This window comes from Physeter macrocephalus, chromosome 1, assembly GCF_002837175.3.
Source record: "Physeter macrocephalus isolate SW-GA chromosome 1, ASM283717v5, whole genome shotgun sequence".
Classification (NCBI taxonomy): domain Eukaryota; kingdom Metazoa; phylum Chordata; class Mammalia; order Artiodactyla; family Physeteridae; genus Physeter; species Physeter macrocephalus.
This window is the reverse complement of record NC_041214.2, coordinates 80,367,425-80,384,780: the sequence shown is the minus strand read 5'-3', so window position 1 is coordinate 80,384,780 and position 17,356 is coordinate 80,367,425. Positions and strand designations below refer to the sequence as shown.

The 17,356-nt window shown below is 39.0% G+C and overlaps 1 protein-coding gene across 14 annotated transcripts in view; it reads left to right on the top strand.

The window, feature by feature from the left end:
- LPP (LIM domain containing preferred translocation partner in lipoma) overlaps positions 1-17,356 on the top strand; it is a 745,137-nt gene that overhangs the window by 595,725 nt on the left and 132,056 nt on the right. For all 14 annotated transcript variants that reach the window (XM_024124352.3, XM_024124347.3, XM_024124350.3 and 11 more), the window contains one exon: positions 14,604-14,773. In XM_024124352.3, the coding sequence (XP_023980120.1) occupies positions 14,604-14,773 (170 nt within the window). The remainder of the gene's footprint in view (positions 1-14,603; positions 14,774-17,356) is intronic.

Genomic DNA, 17,356 nt, shown 5'->3' with positions numbered 1-17,356 from the left:
ATTAAAAAATGTTCCAAACCTTTAGTCTTCAGAGAAGTACAAATTGTGAGGTACCTCTACAAATTGATTAGAATAACTGAGATTTAAAGGAATGACATTACAAAGTGTTAACTAGTAGACGGAGCAACTAGAACTCTCATACATTGCTGGTGAGGATGTAAAATGGTACAACCACTTTGGAAAACACTTTGGTAGTGTCTTAAAAAAATGAAACACATATTTATCATATGACCCAGCATTTTTCCTCCCATATGTTGACCCAAGGGAAATGAAAACATTTTTCCATACAAAGACTTGTACATAAAAATTCATAACAGCTTTACTTGCAATGACCAAAAACTGGAAACAACTCAAATGCCCATCAACAGGTCAAAGGACAAATTGTGCTATATATTTAGAATGGAATGCTACCCATCATTAATAAAAAAGTGAACTACCAATAAGTACAACGTGGGAAACCCTCACAAACTTTATGCTGAGCGAAATGAGCCAGACCTCTCTCCCTGCCAAAAAAAAAGTATCTACTATATAACTCAATTTGTATGAAATCATAGAAAAGACAAATTTATAGTGACAGAGAACAGTTCTGAAGCTGGGGGAGAGGATTGACTCTAATGGGACACAAGGGAACTTTTCAGGGTAATGAAAATGTTTTAGGACTTGATTATGGTGATAGTTACAAGGGCCTATGAATTTCTTAAAATTTATCAAAATGCATGCTTAAAATGAGTTCATTTATTACATGTAAATTATACCTCAATAAAGTTTATTTTAATAAATCAACAAAATGCATATTTCACCTTTTTTTTGAAATATGAACAAGACATATTTGAGTGAGGGCTGTCAGCTTTGTGTCTGTTGTGTCATTGTGCATAATGTCATAGTGGGTCCCCAACAATTTCCAACCTGGTTGGAAATTGTCGGAGAGCAAGAATTTAAAAACACTTGTGAAATAATGTGAGTGCAGAATGCTTTACAATTTTTAAGCTTTTTTTCCTAATATTTTGAAGTTGCTTATCCATACCTTACTGAATAATTTTTTTTTTTTTCCCTAAGTGAAATGTCTCTCTGGAACTTTTTCAAAACATTGTATTTAGATGTTATTTTTTAAAATGAAAACATTTTCACTTTTTTGCTAACTTACATAATAGTTCATTACATAGCTTAATTGCAATAACAAGTTCAAATGGTATGAGTAGATTTAGGATCAAATCCAGCTGACCCTGGTAGCAGGTTGGAGCATGAGTCAGGCTGTGCTCATGGCGGTGTTCACTGGTTGTACACAAAGACACACGACTGAGTGGCCACTGGGATGGAAACTGAATAAATGAAGATTGCTAGTTTGTCACACAGTGCCTGACATATAGTATGTGCTCAATATCTGCTTAATTTGAATGTTTACCTTCTATATTATATATCACGAGTCTCAAGGATTTGATAGTAAGTGCTCAGTAAGTGTTGAATTATTTTCAATCTTACATGGAATTACATGAGTTAAGCCTCTATTCATTTTAGAATTTTGGGCAATTCTATATGAAAAATTGCATATGGAATGTGCATTCCACAAGGGCATATCTGCATTACTGCTTTATCAACTATGTTGGCCCATAGTAGGTACTCAGTAAACATTTTGTGAAAGCATAATTTTAATGAGTCTTCTGTCTTCTCAGGAGTCTTTTGAACAAGAACGGGTCTCAAACTGATCTCTAATACCTTCCTCAAACTTTTTAAGTTGGAAAGTTTCTCATGCAAACTTCTTTAACTTAGGAAATTCCTAAAAACTTATTCTGAGGAAGCTGATGGTATAGAGATGAAACTGATAAAGGGGCTCTGGTCATCATCACTCCCCTCCAGTCTTCTTTCTTTTCTCAGGATCTGACATAGCTGAATCCTCAGAACCCTTAAGGTTCTTCTGAGCACACTTTAAAAATATCTAATTCTGGTTCACACTTTATGAAACAGGTATCTGAGGCCCATGGTGGTTAAATGACCTAAGGTCACATAACTGTGTATGTATGGTAAAGCCAGCCCATAAGCCCTTGTCTTCTGACTTTTATGCTAATATTTTTAAACTGCCTTTCTGTTTGAATTTTGCTGTATCGCATGGATAACATCTTAAACATTTAAACATTTATATTTATTTAAACATTTTTCTTTAATAGAGATCTTCCCTTTTCTTTAAGATACACCATCGCTTCCAATTGTACCACCTGGACCAAGCTAAATTATTCCTCGGTGTTTACACCTTTCAAATATTTATAGACCGTCATCGTGGCACTCCTTAGTCATCCTTTGGCCTCGTTATATGTGCATATATAGCTCCTCTAATCTTTTTGTACAAGTTAGTGTCTCTAGTCTCTTCATCATTTGTACCATTCTTCTCTCTAGTGCCTCTAAGAGAACAGTTTGAGGATATTCCAGATGGGAAAAAATAACCCCAACATGTTGTAACAGGGGGCAGAAAAACACGCTGAATAGATGAAAGGAACAATCTATAGGTTAATTAGTAGTATGGCCACAAATATGTGCACAGTTTTGTTTCAGAAATAAAGCAAGCTGTATTTGTTGTAACTATCTCTTCTTTGAACTTAACAGAATACTGGTAATGCCAGGCTGTGTTTACAGTCCAAATTTTTGCTAAAGACCTTCAACTTTGCACTCCCCTTGTGTGGTATGTCTTGCCCAAGACAGAACTACAAATAAAAACACATAAGCAGGAGCCGATGCAACAACCCATTACTGAACTTATCTGTTTTTGTGCAGTTTCTGTGGATTTACTTGGTTTCTGGGAGCTCCCTATAAGCCTTAGTAAGGAAGAGCCCTTTACTTATCTCACTAGATATGAGGCACTTGGGTATTAGTCATCCTGTAAAAATTAAATGTTTACCAAATATGATAATCTAAAAATGGAAACTACATTAGCACGAGAGGAATCACCAGAAATACTCTGCTGACATAAATAGAACGTGCCTATTGCCTGGTGTTCTTGTTTTTTTCTTTTTTTTTTTTTTAAGTTCATAACTTTTGTAGTTTTTCAACAAATTTGGGGTCTTGAAAAGCTGTCCAGAGATTATTATTGAGTTTATTCTCCTTACCCTCAGGCAGACTTAATCTAACTTCAATTTGCTTATTCATCTTATAAAATGTATCTTAGAATGAAAAATTGAAGACTGGGAAGGTGCTTAGAAAAGCACTTGACAGTTGATTCAGTGTATTCATTTTATAACAGGAGATAGAAAGTATATGTCCAGCCCAGTTACATTAAGGAAATGTTCCATATTTTTCTCATACTCTCATATGGTCCAGAAAGTGTTCTTTCAATCCCAACCAGATCCTTCCTGTAGAACTTTCTGTGCCTTTCTTGTGCTGTTCTCCCGTGATCTCACAGGACCATAAGCTTCTACAAGGTAGAAATGTGATTTCTCGCTCTGTTCTTTTTATAAAACATTGCACTGCACCTCAGAAATGATGATAGCCCGTGGAATTTATTAGAATGGAATTTAAACTTTTCTACCTTTAAACTCAGTGATAGTGCTATTCTGGAGGTGGCAAAGAAGGGTGACTATTTCCTCTCTCACTCAAAGAAAGGTTGTGAAGGGACTTATTCTCTGAATGAGAGAGGAGAGGGGAAAAGTAGGAACCTTCTCATGTTTTATTCAGATGTTAACAAAGAAAATTGAGAACTGTGTTTCCTTAAAATTGACACCATTTTTATCCCAAACATTTTGGTAAGTGATAGCAGACAATCGTGCAAGCTTTTTGAGAGAGAGGAATTTTTCCAGGAGCATAGTCCCGGTGGGAAGTATTACCTAAAAGTAATCCACTAATCGCTTTCAATCTTGCATATTTTCACATACTGTGTGCATACATACATGTATTAATAACTGTTCCCAAGACGTCAGTTCAGTGCTCAGAGAGCTCAGTGTTGCTATGCAAGTGCCAGAGATGGAATCCATGCCGACTGCAGTTTAGCAACGAGGATTTTACAGACAAGCAAGGGCGAAGATGGCCTGAGGTCTAAGACTTCACGCCTGGGTCTCCCTCTGAGCTCCGATGTAGCATCATGTGTCAAATAGTCACGGCATCCATCTGCCTACTCCACTGCGAAGATAAATGGCTCTGCCAGCATTTCCAAGAAGCCTAGCTCCTCACAGTGTCTCCTCACATCCAGTACTGCATTCCGTCTTGTAGCTTTTGCATAGGGATTCCTTAGAATGTGATCTCTGGATGCAAGTCCCAGATACATAAATATTTTCTGCTCTATTGTGCAGGTGATTTGTATTAATATTCATAACAAAATTTATTTTACAGTGATATGTTTTGAAGGAATTCCTTACATCTTCTTGTCACTTATAATTTAGTATATATATTTCCTCCCAGTAACACTTTGAGTCACCTAGTTACTTGCGCAAGGTCACAGATATGGTAGTACTAGGACTAGAACCCAGCTCTTCTAACCACAAATCTGCCACTTATTTCACTCAAGTGGTTCTTAGTCTTTAAAAAAACAATAATAAATAACAAAATAAAATTGGAAACCTATCAAGTGAATATGGAATGTAACTCAAATGTACAAACCAAATTGATTCAGACCAGCTATGGTCAAACAGAAACCAGAACCTGGCCTTCTTTGGTCCCAAGGTACCTCTGCGGGACCCAGTACCCCACATCCTGCTGCCTTTTTTTCCATTTTCAGAACATACAGATGTACAAATCCAAAGTATACCAGGTTTTTCAGACAGAAATGGAATGATTGTGCTGCTTCAGAGGGTAATGGCGTTAACCTTGTTCCGGAATCATGTAGGAGTCATCCTGTGGACTGCAGTCCCCACATAATACTTTCATTTATTGATACAGTGAAACTTTACCTTATGCTCAGGCCACAGCGCCTGCTAGTGGAAAGAAACTAACAGCTGAGGCAGCACACAGGGAAATAGTTTTGTGCAGCTGAAAGCACACTGTACTGAGAGCCTGAAGGCCTGAATTCAGGTCTCACCTCTGCTGTTGGCTTGCTGTAGGATCTTAATCTAGGCACTGCCTCTGCCTGAGCCTTTGCTTTTTCATCTGTAAATGAGGTTGCATTGGATGGTTTCTAAGTTTTTACATGCTCTAACAATGTGTTATGGGCATTTCAGCACTAAGTAGAAAATCCAAAACCCAAGTAGGACTAATTGGCTTCCCTGGGACGTGTCAGGTGAGAATATCACCCATCTCTGGGTCCAGCACCATGCAAGCAGTTAACGTAGTCCAGCTCAAAGATCAGTAGTCTTGGGGTCACATGAACTGAGCTTGAATTCTAACTCTATTATCTACCTTTCAAGCCATGCACAAGGTTATTCCTAGGCTAACTCATTTGTTAAAAGAGGATAATTGTCTTATCTGGCTTTTAGTTTTTGTAAGGTTCAAATGAGAACATGGAAATGATGAAGTTTTATGTGAATTTGCAGGGTTACTCTCATTCTTAATATATCAGAAAGCTAAAAAAAGTAGTGTTAATTATAGCTTTCATTTTGCTCTTTTTGGTAGCGTCGGGTAAGAAAGTACATTTACTATTATAAGGCAATATATAAATATAAGGAGTGCTTGTTAATATTATAAGGAGGAGATTATGACTATTGTTAGGCATTGAAATACAGTAGCTTCGGGAACAATCAGTGTTAGGTTTGCTCTTAAATAACCAAAATACATTCGGAGATTTCCCATCAATAAAACTAAAAGTAACATGGCAAACAAAGTTTTTTTCAGCTTTGAGTGGAGGCTGAGGGAAATGCACATTCCCATGAGAGATACCCTAGAGCACATTTTAATCATAAGTCAAAAATAAACATTGCAGTAGCAGTTTTAACTGTACTAGTAAACACTGATTTTTTTTTCTGTTAACAGATCAATCATGAAATAAATTTTAAATATAGAAGAATAGATTAAAAATTAAGAGTCAGGATATGAAAATGCCTGTGTGTAAAAATTAAAGTGAAAAGAAATCTTGCTTTAGCCAAAACAGATACTGATATTCCTGTTAGGAATGTTGTAAGGTTTATGCAAGCTTACATCTGCCAGGCCAGATGTTTTTAAGAATTTTGGAATTCTAAAGTCAAAAGCCAGGTTAAAGGACTGGTTAAGTGGGCTTTAAGGCCAGACCGACTGGTCCCCAATTCCAGCTTCAGTAGTTAACTCTGTGGCCTTGGGCAAGCTACCTAATCTCTCTAGGCTGCTATTTCTTATACTATAATGAACATAATGAGAGGACCTACGTCATCAGGTTGTTGGAAGGATTACTTGAGATAATATATTTAAATACTTAAAACAGTGCTTGGCACATAATAAGTGCTGAATAAATCTTGATGATTATCATCACTCTGGGGTCCACAGATTTTTTCAAGATTGAGATTGAATTTCGAGCACTGAATTCTATTAATACCATACTGGTAAATATAAATCTTACGTAACTGCCTCATAGATGCAGCTTCCTCTTACCCCCCTCATGGACCACCATCTCTGGTCCTAGTCATAATGAGCTCTTCGTTTTGAAGTTTTCCTCTACCTCCTTAGTTGGAGGGGGAAATAAGCAGGGACTGTACTAGGCACTTTGTAGCTGTTCCCATCATTGAACTTGGTGACCAGGTAGTCAAGGCAGTCATCATCATGACTTTTTTTTTTTAATTGAAGTATAGTCGATTTACAGTGTTGTGTTAATTTCTGCTGTACAGCAAAGTGATTCAGTTATATATATATATATATATGTATATACATTTTTTATACTCTTTCCCATTATGGTTTATCATAGGATACTGAATACAGTTCTCTGTGCTGTACAGTAGGACCTTGTTGTTTATCCATTCCTTTTTACAGAGGCTGAGAAAAGGTTACCCCTGTGCACAGGACTTAGCACAGAATAGAGATTCAGTAAGTGCATTAGTGGAGGGGTTGAAAGAATAACTGGATAGATGACTCAACTACTTGTTTTGAAAACAAGGGACTTCAGGATCAGAGAATTTAGGAAACTTGTCCAGGTTCCCATAGCTAGTGAGTAACACAGGCAAGACTCGGAATTCTGATTGCCTTTATACCATGGAATATATAATTTTGTTCAAAGGGCACCGTGTATTGTATCCCAAACTGCAAAGCAGTATTGTTTTTTGTTTTGCTTTTGTTGTTGTCTGGGTTTTGGTTATGTTTTTACTGCTCCTCCTGAGACTGGAAGTTGTTGTCAGAAAGTAATTTTCCTGACCACTGTGCCTGTGTATATTAGTTTAGTGAAGGTTAGGACCAGGGTACATGGTGACCAACTTGCTCCTTGTGCAGTTTCCTAGGATGTAGCTCCTTAGGGCCAGGGCTTTTGGTCCCAAACATCACTGCTTTCTAAGAACACTCTAGGATGAACTCCGCTTTGTGGAACATATGAACACGTGGTTCCCTTTAGAACAATGGTCCCCAACCCCACTGCGCATTAACGTCTTGATTTTAGGGCCCGCCCCCCAGAACCAAATAAATCAGAATCTCTGCAAGCAGAGTGTGGCCATCAGTATTATTTTAAAAGCGTTCCTGGTGGGAAGCCAGAGTTTGAGATTCAACAAAGGGTAAGGGTTAGGGTTCAACCAAAGGTCTCCGAAGGACCCTTAGCTGTACCGATTTCACCATGTGTAGCTGATTCTGACACTTCACTAAGCTCGCCTGAGGCTTGGGGTGTTGGAGAAGTGATGCTTTACTGGCTCTTCTTTCCCTGGGGGTGGGAACACACCCCACTCCTCAACAATGCCGAAAACATCACAGTTATGATTGAATAATGAAGTGTATTCCTAGAAAACCACAAGCTAATTAAGAAGATGGGCTTTAGAAGTCTGACCTGGTTCCCATCCCAGCCTCACCTCATTTCTACCTTTGAGACCTTGGCCAAGAGACTTAACCCCTGGTTTCTTATCTATCAAATAAGAATAGATAAATGTTGATGGGACTAAACGAGAGAATGCATGTAGAGAGCTTAAGGCAGTGTCTGACCCAGAGGAAAAAATACAGTAATTTTCTTTTATGTTTTTGTTATGCTTCTTCACAATGCAGTGTATTTAAATCAGTGAAACATGCTTGCTTATGCAGCCCTATGTGGGACTTCCCCTCCCAATTTACCTCCTTACCTGAAGGTCCAACCTAAGCAAATATGTGTCTATAAATGAATCACCTCATGGTTAGACTTCGTAATGACTTCCTTTTACCAGGTCACTCGTTTCTCACTCCATCTCATCTGGTTTGTTGCCCAGGCCTCTGTCCACCCATTCCCGAACCATTCTCTCTGACAATTTTGGGGAGTCTGTTTTGTTTTGTTTTGTTTTGTTTTGTTTTCTTGTTACTTAGCTTAATTTCTTATTTCGTACTAAAATGGTTCTTATTTTGTCTCCTTCTGAAAGCTCTACATGTCTACCATTGGTTCTAGTGCTATTGTAGTCATTGCTCCTTTTCCTGTTGTCTGCCTGTGCACATGTGTGCCTGAGAGAGAGAGAGAGAGAGAATAGAGAAGAGAAAGAGAGAACAGCTATCTGCCCTCTGCTTCTCATTCCATCCATGTGCCCGTTGAATCTGCAAGCCGTCTCTGCAAGGACCATCTAAGCAATAACAGTGAAGTAGTATAATACAATTATATATACACAAGCAGTGACAAAATTAGATGTGTCCTGCAGTCCAGCTTTTAATGTATGTTAAGGATCCCAGGATTCACAGAGCTAAATAGCACTAACCATAGGAGAACGGATATTGGTACAGTATTTAAAGGCAGAGTCCAAGAAAATATATAAAACTTAATTGGATGTATGATGTATACTATGTGGTATCATTACCTTAAATGGCTATCGGTTGACATTCTTTGTGTGTTCTGTATTGTCTAAGGCCACATAGCAGTGCCATATGATAACTTTATTTACAGCACAAAAGAAGCCTGTTCTATAAGAATACTTGTAATTAATATATGTGAACTGCTTTCTCTGGCTTAATGCTGTCAAAGTATTTTATGGTAAAACTTAGCTGATTCTCTTCATGTATGTTACAGTGGATGGAAAGCCACTGAAAGCTCTTCAAACTAAGACATAAAGAGACAGCATTAGGAAAATTACTCTTGTTGATGAAAAGCAAGATATATTATGATGCCACAGAAATTTCTTTTTTTCAGCCAACTCATGGTTAACAGTCTGTCCCCTAACTGTTTTGCGTGCAGATGAGGTCTGTCTGGGCGATTCTTGTCAGCTGTTATTCTGACAAGCAGTGCAGAAATAGGCACCCCTTGGAACAGTGGCTTAACCTGCAATCACCTGGAGAGCTTTTAAAAATTCCAATCCTAAGACATCCTACCTCAGACCAATGAAATCAGAATCTCTGGAGCTGGGACCCAGAGATCAGTATTTTTTTTTTTTAATTCCCCAGATGATTCCAACATACAGGCAAGGTTGAGAATCACTGTCCTAGGACTTACGCAGTTTAAAAAACAGGTTATCTATTATGCCATGTATTAATACTACAGGGTTTCATAAAGTAGAAGCTTTGGTGATTAGAAAATGCCATCATCCTAGACTTCAGTGAATGTCTTATGGACCTGTCACATAAAGAGTACAAACTTGTTCTATGATCTTTTTGTACTTTCAGTGGAAGATAATTTCTGAATCAACTTAGTGGAACCTGTGCTTTAGGAAGGTAACTCCAGTGGACACATGTAGGGTAAATTGGAGCAAGCTTTGTTTCTAGGAATAATTTGCTATCAGTTCACTACTCTGATATAACCTTATTGATTCAACTTTTGGAGCAGGACTTTGTTCAGAATATATTTTAAAAGTTGCTTAGTGAGAAAGCTGACAGATCATACAATTGGCATGTAGAGTTTCAATTCATTATAATATTTAAAGATAGACTATTAATTTTGCTTATGCCAAAAATTTCTGTTACAAGGCAAGTGGCAAGGAGGAGATGGAGACATATGTAACCTGGCTTTACATCTGCATAAATATACTAGTTTGCTTTTAATGTTGAATAATGCACATGTCTGAGAGTCTGTCACCCCCCCATCACCATGCCACCAACTCTCAAAATGACTGGACATTTTTGGTCTCACCTCAGAAACAAGCAGTATCTGCAGAAGAGGGTCTATGGCCTATCGTATTAATGGTATACTGGTCACAAGAACATCATTTTTAAATGAAATTTTATTTTCATATTATAAAGAAAATAAATTCACATTACAGAAAGAGAAAGCTGGCACCAGTAAATATGAAAATCCACGTCCCACTACTCCACCTGTCTTGCTTAACTTGTAGATTTGCCTGTAATGTCGCCCTTCACCCATGCCATTCCTAAAATGGCTTGTTCAAAAACTATCTAAACTTCCAGACTTAGCTCAAGTAGTAAGACCACCATAAAGCCTGTCCATTTGTAAGAGGGAATAAGTCAGAGCTAGTGGAACAATCAGGAAGTCATTGCAATGACCCATGAAAGATAATAAGCCCAATGTGGGCAGCAGACCTGTGATGGAAGAGAAGCATTTCAAAGACTTTGCAGAGGTTGTAATAGTTGTGGGAGTGGGGAAGAAGGAGGGGGAGGGGTGAGGAGAGTCTCTGACTGGCTCCACAATCGATACAAAGCATTATCGATATATAACAAACGATAATACATGGAGAAGCTTTTTTTGGTTCAGGCATCTCAATTCACTGACAAAGTTCCCCCCAGGCTGTCTAACCCTCTGTCCTTGGATTTTTTAAGTTACTGTGTTAAGCTTTGCCAATGAGCTCCTCATACCATCCCTGGGTCTGAACTTGACCCTGAGCTTCCCACTGGCCCCTCATCAACAATGTTTCCTTCATACTCTGATGCCTCCAAGTCTGGTACCATTCCCCTGGTTTTTCTCGTTTAAAAGCGCTGAGATACTTGTCTCCAAAATGGGCAGCAAGATTGCAGGATGCTTTTAATGATGTGTAGCATGAGCCCCTCTAGGGGCAAGGATGTATTATGCTCTAGTGACTTTCTTTCCATTGTGAATGCCTCCCTAAAAGGTATAGTTTGTACATTTTTGTTAATGTGAAAAGGTAACATTCGGGCACCTTTTCTGTCCTGCTGTAGACAGAAAGTGTAGAGAGAGCTATTTTTAATTTTTGTTCTTTGCTCTTTTCTGTGCTTGTGATTTTAAAGGTGCCAGACTGACTGCCCTCGAGCCTGGTGTCCCCAATTTCTCCCAAGAATAGGAAAAATACGGGAGGCAGCAAGCTGGTCATGTCTGGGTCCAGCATATTAGCCTGACCCACTCTGGAAGAATATTCTCCAAAATATAAAGGAAAAGATTGTTCCTTGTGAACACAGTCCATCTGCTTTCATAGCTGAGAGGACAAAACCTTGTTGTCCCACCACCAAGCCACTACAGAGTTTCTGGATCCAGGAAACCCAGCCACTCATTCACTATGTGGAAAAACTAGAATGTTTTTTTCTCTTCCATCCCCACCTGTCAAAATTCCATCCTTTAAGGTTGCGCTTAAATGCCTCTTTCTCCACAAAACCTTTCCTGAGCCCTCTCAAGTGTGATGTTCCTCCCACATCTCCAGAGCACTTTCTCAGACGACACCACATTTTGTCATGTGATTGTAGGATGTTATGTAGTCTCATAATTAATGTGAAAGGCACTGACGTCACCTAATTCATTTCTGGGTATCATACAGATTACAGTACTGGGCAATGAGTAAATACCTGGGGAATGCCTGTTGAATACAATGAGAATTCCAAAGCTTAGGTTTTCATCCTGCCCTTTAGGGCTCTGCTCCAACATTTCCCTTTAATCAGTGATTGATATTTTCTCCTAGATCCTCATGGGTAGCTCTCAAACTCTCCATAAACCACATAGGCTCAGCCTCTTGGATTCCAGATATTACGCATTGGGCAGCCATGGTCTGGAATCATAATTGCTACCTCTACCTGTCTCATCGACCACCATGACCAGTAGTAAATCACATTTGGCCAGAACAAATTTCTTCCGAAGGGTGGTCCACAGATCACTGGTATTCCCTGATGGAGTATCAAGGAGTCCAGTTTGGTGTCTAGAAAAGGAAAGAGTAATAAATAATTATTTTGTTGACTTGCATTTAATGAATCTGAATTGTAAAACTACAATATTCACAGGAATCCAATATGCTCTTAATGAACCATCACATTCTTAAAGATTGCATATGTACCACCAAACCTATGTTGATTGGTGTTGTTTATCCGATGTTCAGTAACATTGCCATTAAGCTCACAGTATTTTCATATCATTAGTATGTTTTTTTTTCTACTGCTGCTAAACCTACATTTTTTTATCATTACTATATTACCCTGTTTCTTCAGTTTGCCAAAATAGATCAGTTATTTGAATATTATTCTTTGAAAGTAGAAAAAATAGTAATAAAGATAATCCCATAAATACCACTTCAGATTAATATTACAAATGTAAATGTTAGTGAAGACAATTCCAGTATAAATATTGGAAATGAATCTATATACACTGGGATGAATGTGATTATTTTGCACAAGCAGTTGAAAAAGAAAATTTGGAATGCTATGATGATGATGATGTAATTTTTTAAATTATATTTTATGGATTGGTGATCCATTCGCCTGTAATTCCCAGTATGTTCTGTGTAGTGAAATGTTGTCAGATAGTGGCATGAAGCTCTCAGACTTTTAGCCTCCTTTTCAAACATAGTATAGTGAACTTTCTAGTAAATCAGTGAAGTTTTTTTTTTCTGAATAATCACAAAATAGTGCCATATGAAAATCCTAATTTTGATACTAAAGGCAATGAGAGTCTAAAATTTTAAAGCACCTTTCTAAGGTTTATACATCTTTTAATAAAAAACAGACACAAGTTCACTCTTGGATAGATGTTTGTAAATCAAGCCACAAAGTTTATTACAAACATTTATTCTATAAAAGTTTATCAGATGTCAAGAATATGATGTCAAGACTTAATAAAAATATCAACTATGGTGGAAGTGGCTCAGTTTCCAAAAGTTTGACTCTTTTCAGTGCTTGATATTTCTCATTCTTTAGGGGGAAAATTTCTATAGTTTGCTCTATATTTTAAAGATGCATTCAAATTCTGCAACAAAATGTAAAGAAATACTTGCCAGGGCCAGTGCAAGAGAGGATTAGAAACACATTTGCCTCTTTTCTCCCAAGTTGAAACATTTAAACCTCCTCCCTTCTAGGTGTGAAATAGTCGTCAATCCAATGTGGTAGAGGGCTGAACACAGCCTTTAGTGAGAAACCTCTCCATAGTGTCAGCTCTGTGTTCAATCCTGATGCACAGAACTAGGCAGAAGCAAGACAGCAGAATGGTTAGGACCGTCGACACTGAAGCTAGACTGCTTGGGCTAGAAGGTAGTCAACCACTTATGTAACCCAGTTTCCTCATCTGTAAAATAGGGATACTAATAGTACTTGTCACACAGGTTGTGAATATGAAATGAGTTAATATACATAAAGCACCTAGAAAATGCCTGACCCATAGGAAGCACTAGTTTTGCTAAAGCTTATATGTAAAAGTCTGCCAATTCTTGCTGACATTCCCAGTGACTTGTAATTACTCGTTAAAACTTTTTACCTTCGTAGAAATAAAGAACAAGAAGGAAAACTGAATGCGGCTCTGACCTCTGGCTCAAGATTCCCATGGTGAAGCCAGCTATGGATACAGACTGCAGCCAGCACAATGCCTCTCAATGACATAAATTTTTTATTTGTAAATTACATGTTAATGTTATTATTCAAATTGTAATGCAGTTTTTTTTAACCTAAACACAGTGTCCATAAGTGGTCAGAAGCCCCACGAATCAGTTGAATCGTGCTGAAAATTTGCAGAACACTGGGCTGGACAGTGACAGCCAAGGCCATGAGGGACTTAAAATCCTACAGTCTGTGGAACTGTTGCATGATTAAGGGATATTCAAACTATAAACAGACTTGGAGGCAATGCTGAGTTGTAATATCTTAAAGGCTGTCAAGTGTAAGAGATGAGACTTATTTCTTGAGGCCCTAAAGGACAGAACTGGGACTATTGTGTAACAGAATGAAGAAGCATTCCGGCTCAATACAAGAACACTTTCTAGCAGTCAGCACTACCTGGAAATAAAAGGGACTACTTTTTTATCTGCCTGTCACTGAGGGCTGGATGCAGAGGTTTTGCAAGCCAGCCTTTTGTGGAAGGAGTTGAAGTTTGAGTTTGGACCCAGTTCCCTCACAGTCTAGCTGGACACATAGTCTCTCCAAGGAGAAAGACTTTTCTAGATTATGCCTTCTACTCCTACCATCCTGAGTCATGTTACTCTTAATTTGTGTGTGCGATTAGAGGCAGAGCACTGGCCTCAACTTCAGGAGACCTGAGTTCTACTCATCACTCTCTGTGGGACCTTGGCTGTGAGGGTCAACTCCTCAAGTGATTCGTAAAATCCCCGTCATGCTGGCCTCATGGGGGCCATGATGCTCATGATGGTGATGGCGGTGGTGGTGATCCCATCTGCTGTTGACATTACAAATGTGCTGTCTCCACCACACATTGTCTTCTTTAGAAGGACTGAAGGTGTTCTTAACAGTCAACCCCTTTTTTCTTTCAGGCCGCTGTGCTCGCTGTGGGGAAAATGTAGTAGGGGAAGGTACAGGATGCACTGCCATGGATCAGGTCTTCCACGTGGATTGTTTTACCTGCATCGTCTGTAACAACAAGCTCCGAGGGCAGCCCTTCTATGCAGTGGAGAAGAAAGCCTACTGTGAGCCCTGCTACATCGTAAGTTCAGATTTGGTCCTCAGGTACTTTACAGAGATGACTTATTTGGCAAAATGCCAGTCACTCTAGCTCAAACGTAGCCATCATATCTTTGCTTCTCATCAGATTTCAAAATATGCATGTGTGTAAATTGGTATATCTTAATTTTTATCCACGTGCCCCCTGTTCATATGAGGTTAAAGGGCACATTAGATGGGGCTACCATTCAATTAGTGGTCTGCCAGGAAGATCATCACCGTGTGGCTTACAAGCATATATGTACAAGCTAGCACGTTCCCCCTTACAGCATCAGAAGGTTTCCCAAGTAGCAGAGTCACACCACTTCTTATTAGATCTCACTCCATATTTGATGTCATATTTTTAGAGAAACGTTGCAGGGCCTTGGGACTTGTGAGTGCTCTTTCAAACTCCTGGGTCCTTTGAATCACCTTTTTTCTACCCAGAATTTCTCTTACCTGTCATACCCAGCATTTCTCTTACCTGTCATACCCAGCAGGTTTTCATGATGCAGTTAGAGAAACTATTATAGAGTACCTTAAAGGGAAATAAATAGTCATGCTGACTGAGCTAATAATTGTCTCCTTTTTTTAAATACACAACTATATTTTAATAACATAGCTGGGTGACTAAAAAATACTCATAGTCACATTATCTTAGCTGTTTGTCAGGCTACTTAAATCTACACGTTAAGCTATCTTCTAATAGAGCAGTTTGGTAAATGAACATAAATTTTTTTAATCTAAAGTAAATTTCCTTGCTATCCCTCTACACGATTTTATCTCTCTGTTGAACACTTGTTAGTGGAAAAAGTAGTACTTTTTTGCAAACCCACACAAGAGGCATGATTTGGCCCTCAGCACCCCCGGCATTTCAACGTAAGAGAAACATTGGGTGCGAGGTATTGGAAGTTATACACATAGTTTTGCAGAACCCCGAGGTTCAGGTTTATTGCAGAAGTTTCTGGCCTCACTGGGATTTTCCCATAACCTGACAGCTCAAACTCATTGCAGCCCTGGAATCTGTAGCATTGATCTGAAATTTCTTCGAGATTAAGATCTTGCAGGATTAAATATTGTTTTGCATCTCTCTTTTTTTTTTTTTTTTTGCGGTACGCGGGCCTCTCACTGCTGTGGCCTCCCTCGCTGCGGAGCACAGGCTCCGGACGCGCAGGCTCAGCGGCCATGGCTCACGGGCCCAGCCGCTCCACGGCATTTGGGATCTTCCCGAACCGGGGCACGAACCCGTGTCCCCTGCATCGGCAGGCGGACTCCCAACCGCTGCACCACCAGGGAAGCCCTGCATCTCTTAAGTTCAATTTTATTTCATTTTCCTCCCCAAGGGCAACTTGGCCACATATAACATCATTATAGTGCCACACAATGTTGGAGCTGGAAAAAAAAAGCTTAAGGTCATTTGTCTAACTCCTCTCTTTAGAAGTGAGAATACAGGGACTTCCCTGGTGGCACAGTGGTTAAGAATCCACCTGCCAATGCAGGAGACATGGGTTTGAGGCCTGGTCCGGGAAGATCCCACATGCCACGGAGCAACTAAGCCTGTGCGCCACAACTACTGAGCCTGCTCCCTAGAGCCCGCGAGCCACAAGTGCTGAGCCCACGTGCCACAACTACTGAAGCCCATGTGGCTGGAGCCCGTGCTCCTCACAAGAAGAGCCACCACAATGAGAAGCCCGCACACCGCAACGAAGAGTAGCCCCCGCTCACTGCAACTAGAGAAAGCCTGCATGCAGCAACAAAGACCCAATGCGGCAAAAATGAATAAATAAATTTATAAGGAAAAAAAAAAGAAGTGAGAATACACAGAGAGGAAGAAAATGACTTATTTTATTAGTGTCAAAGCCAGGATTAAATTCAGTTGGTCACACTAGTCTCGTATTTTTTGCAGACACCGCAAACCTTTAGTTCATCCAGAACATAAACACACCACAGGCTTTAGTTTATCCAGAACATAAACACAAACACAGTGATATCCCGTTGCTTTGGAAGGGTCAATTACATATCAGAAAAAGTCTAGTGAACAAAAGTTTGCCTCTTTAGGAAATAAAAATGTTTCAAATATCACTATTAGAAATCTTTGTGGAATGAGAAAATTACAAAATCCCCTGCCTTTGTAAACAAGACTGTGTGGATTGTCATTCACACTGATCTAGGACCACAGTGAAATTATTTATTACAGTGAGCTCAGCAGAGCCTCTAGAAGCACCTATGGCTGTTTGTCCATACACTAAGTGACCACAGAATACACTGTTTTTTGTAATTCTTGTGTCTATTTTTCACCCTTTTTTTGACTGCATTGTTGATTCTTCTTACTTGAATGATGCTCCTGTGATTGCTTCCTTCGGTTTTCTTTTATCTCTTATGACCTAGGAATCACATGAACAATACTGGAAACACTATAACACGGTATGAAGACCATGGGTTTGAATTTAATTACATCACTTAATACTTTTTTTTTTAACATCGTTATTGGAGTATAATTGCTTTACAATGGTGTGTTAGTTTCTGCTTTATAACAAAATGAATCAGTTATACATATACATATGTTCCCATATCTCTTCCCCCTTGC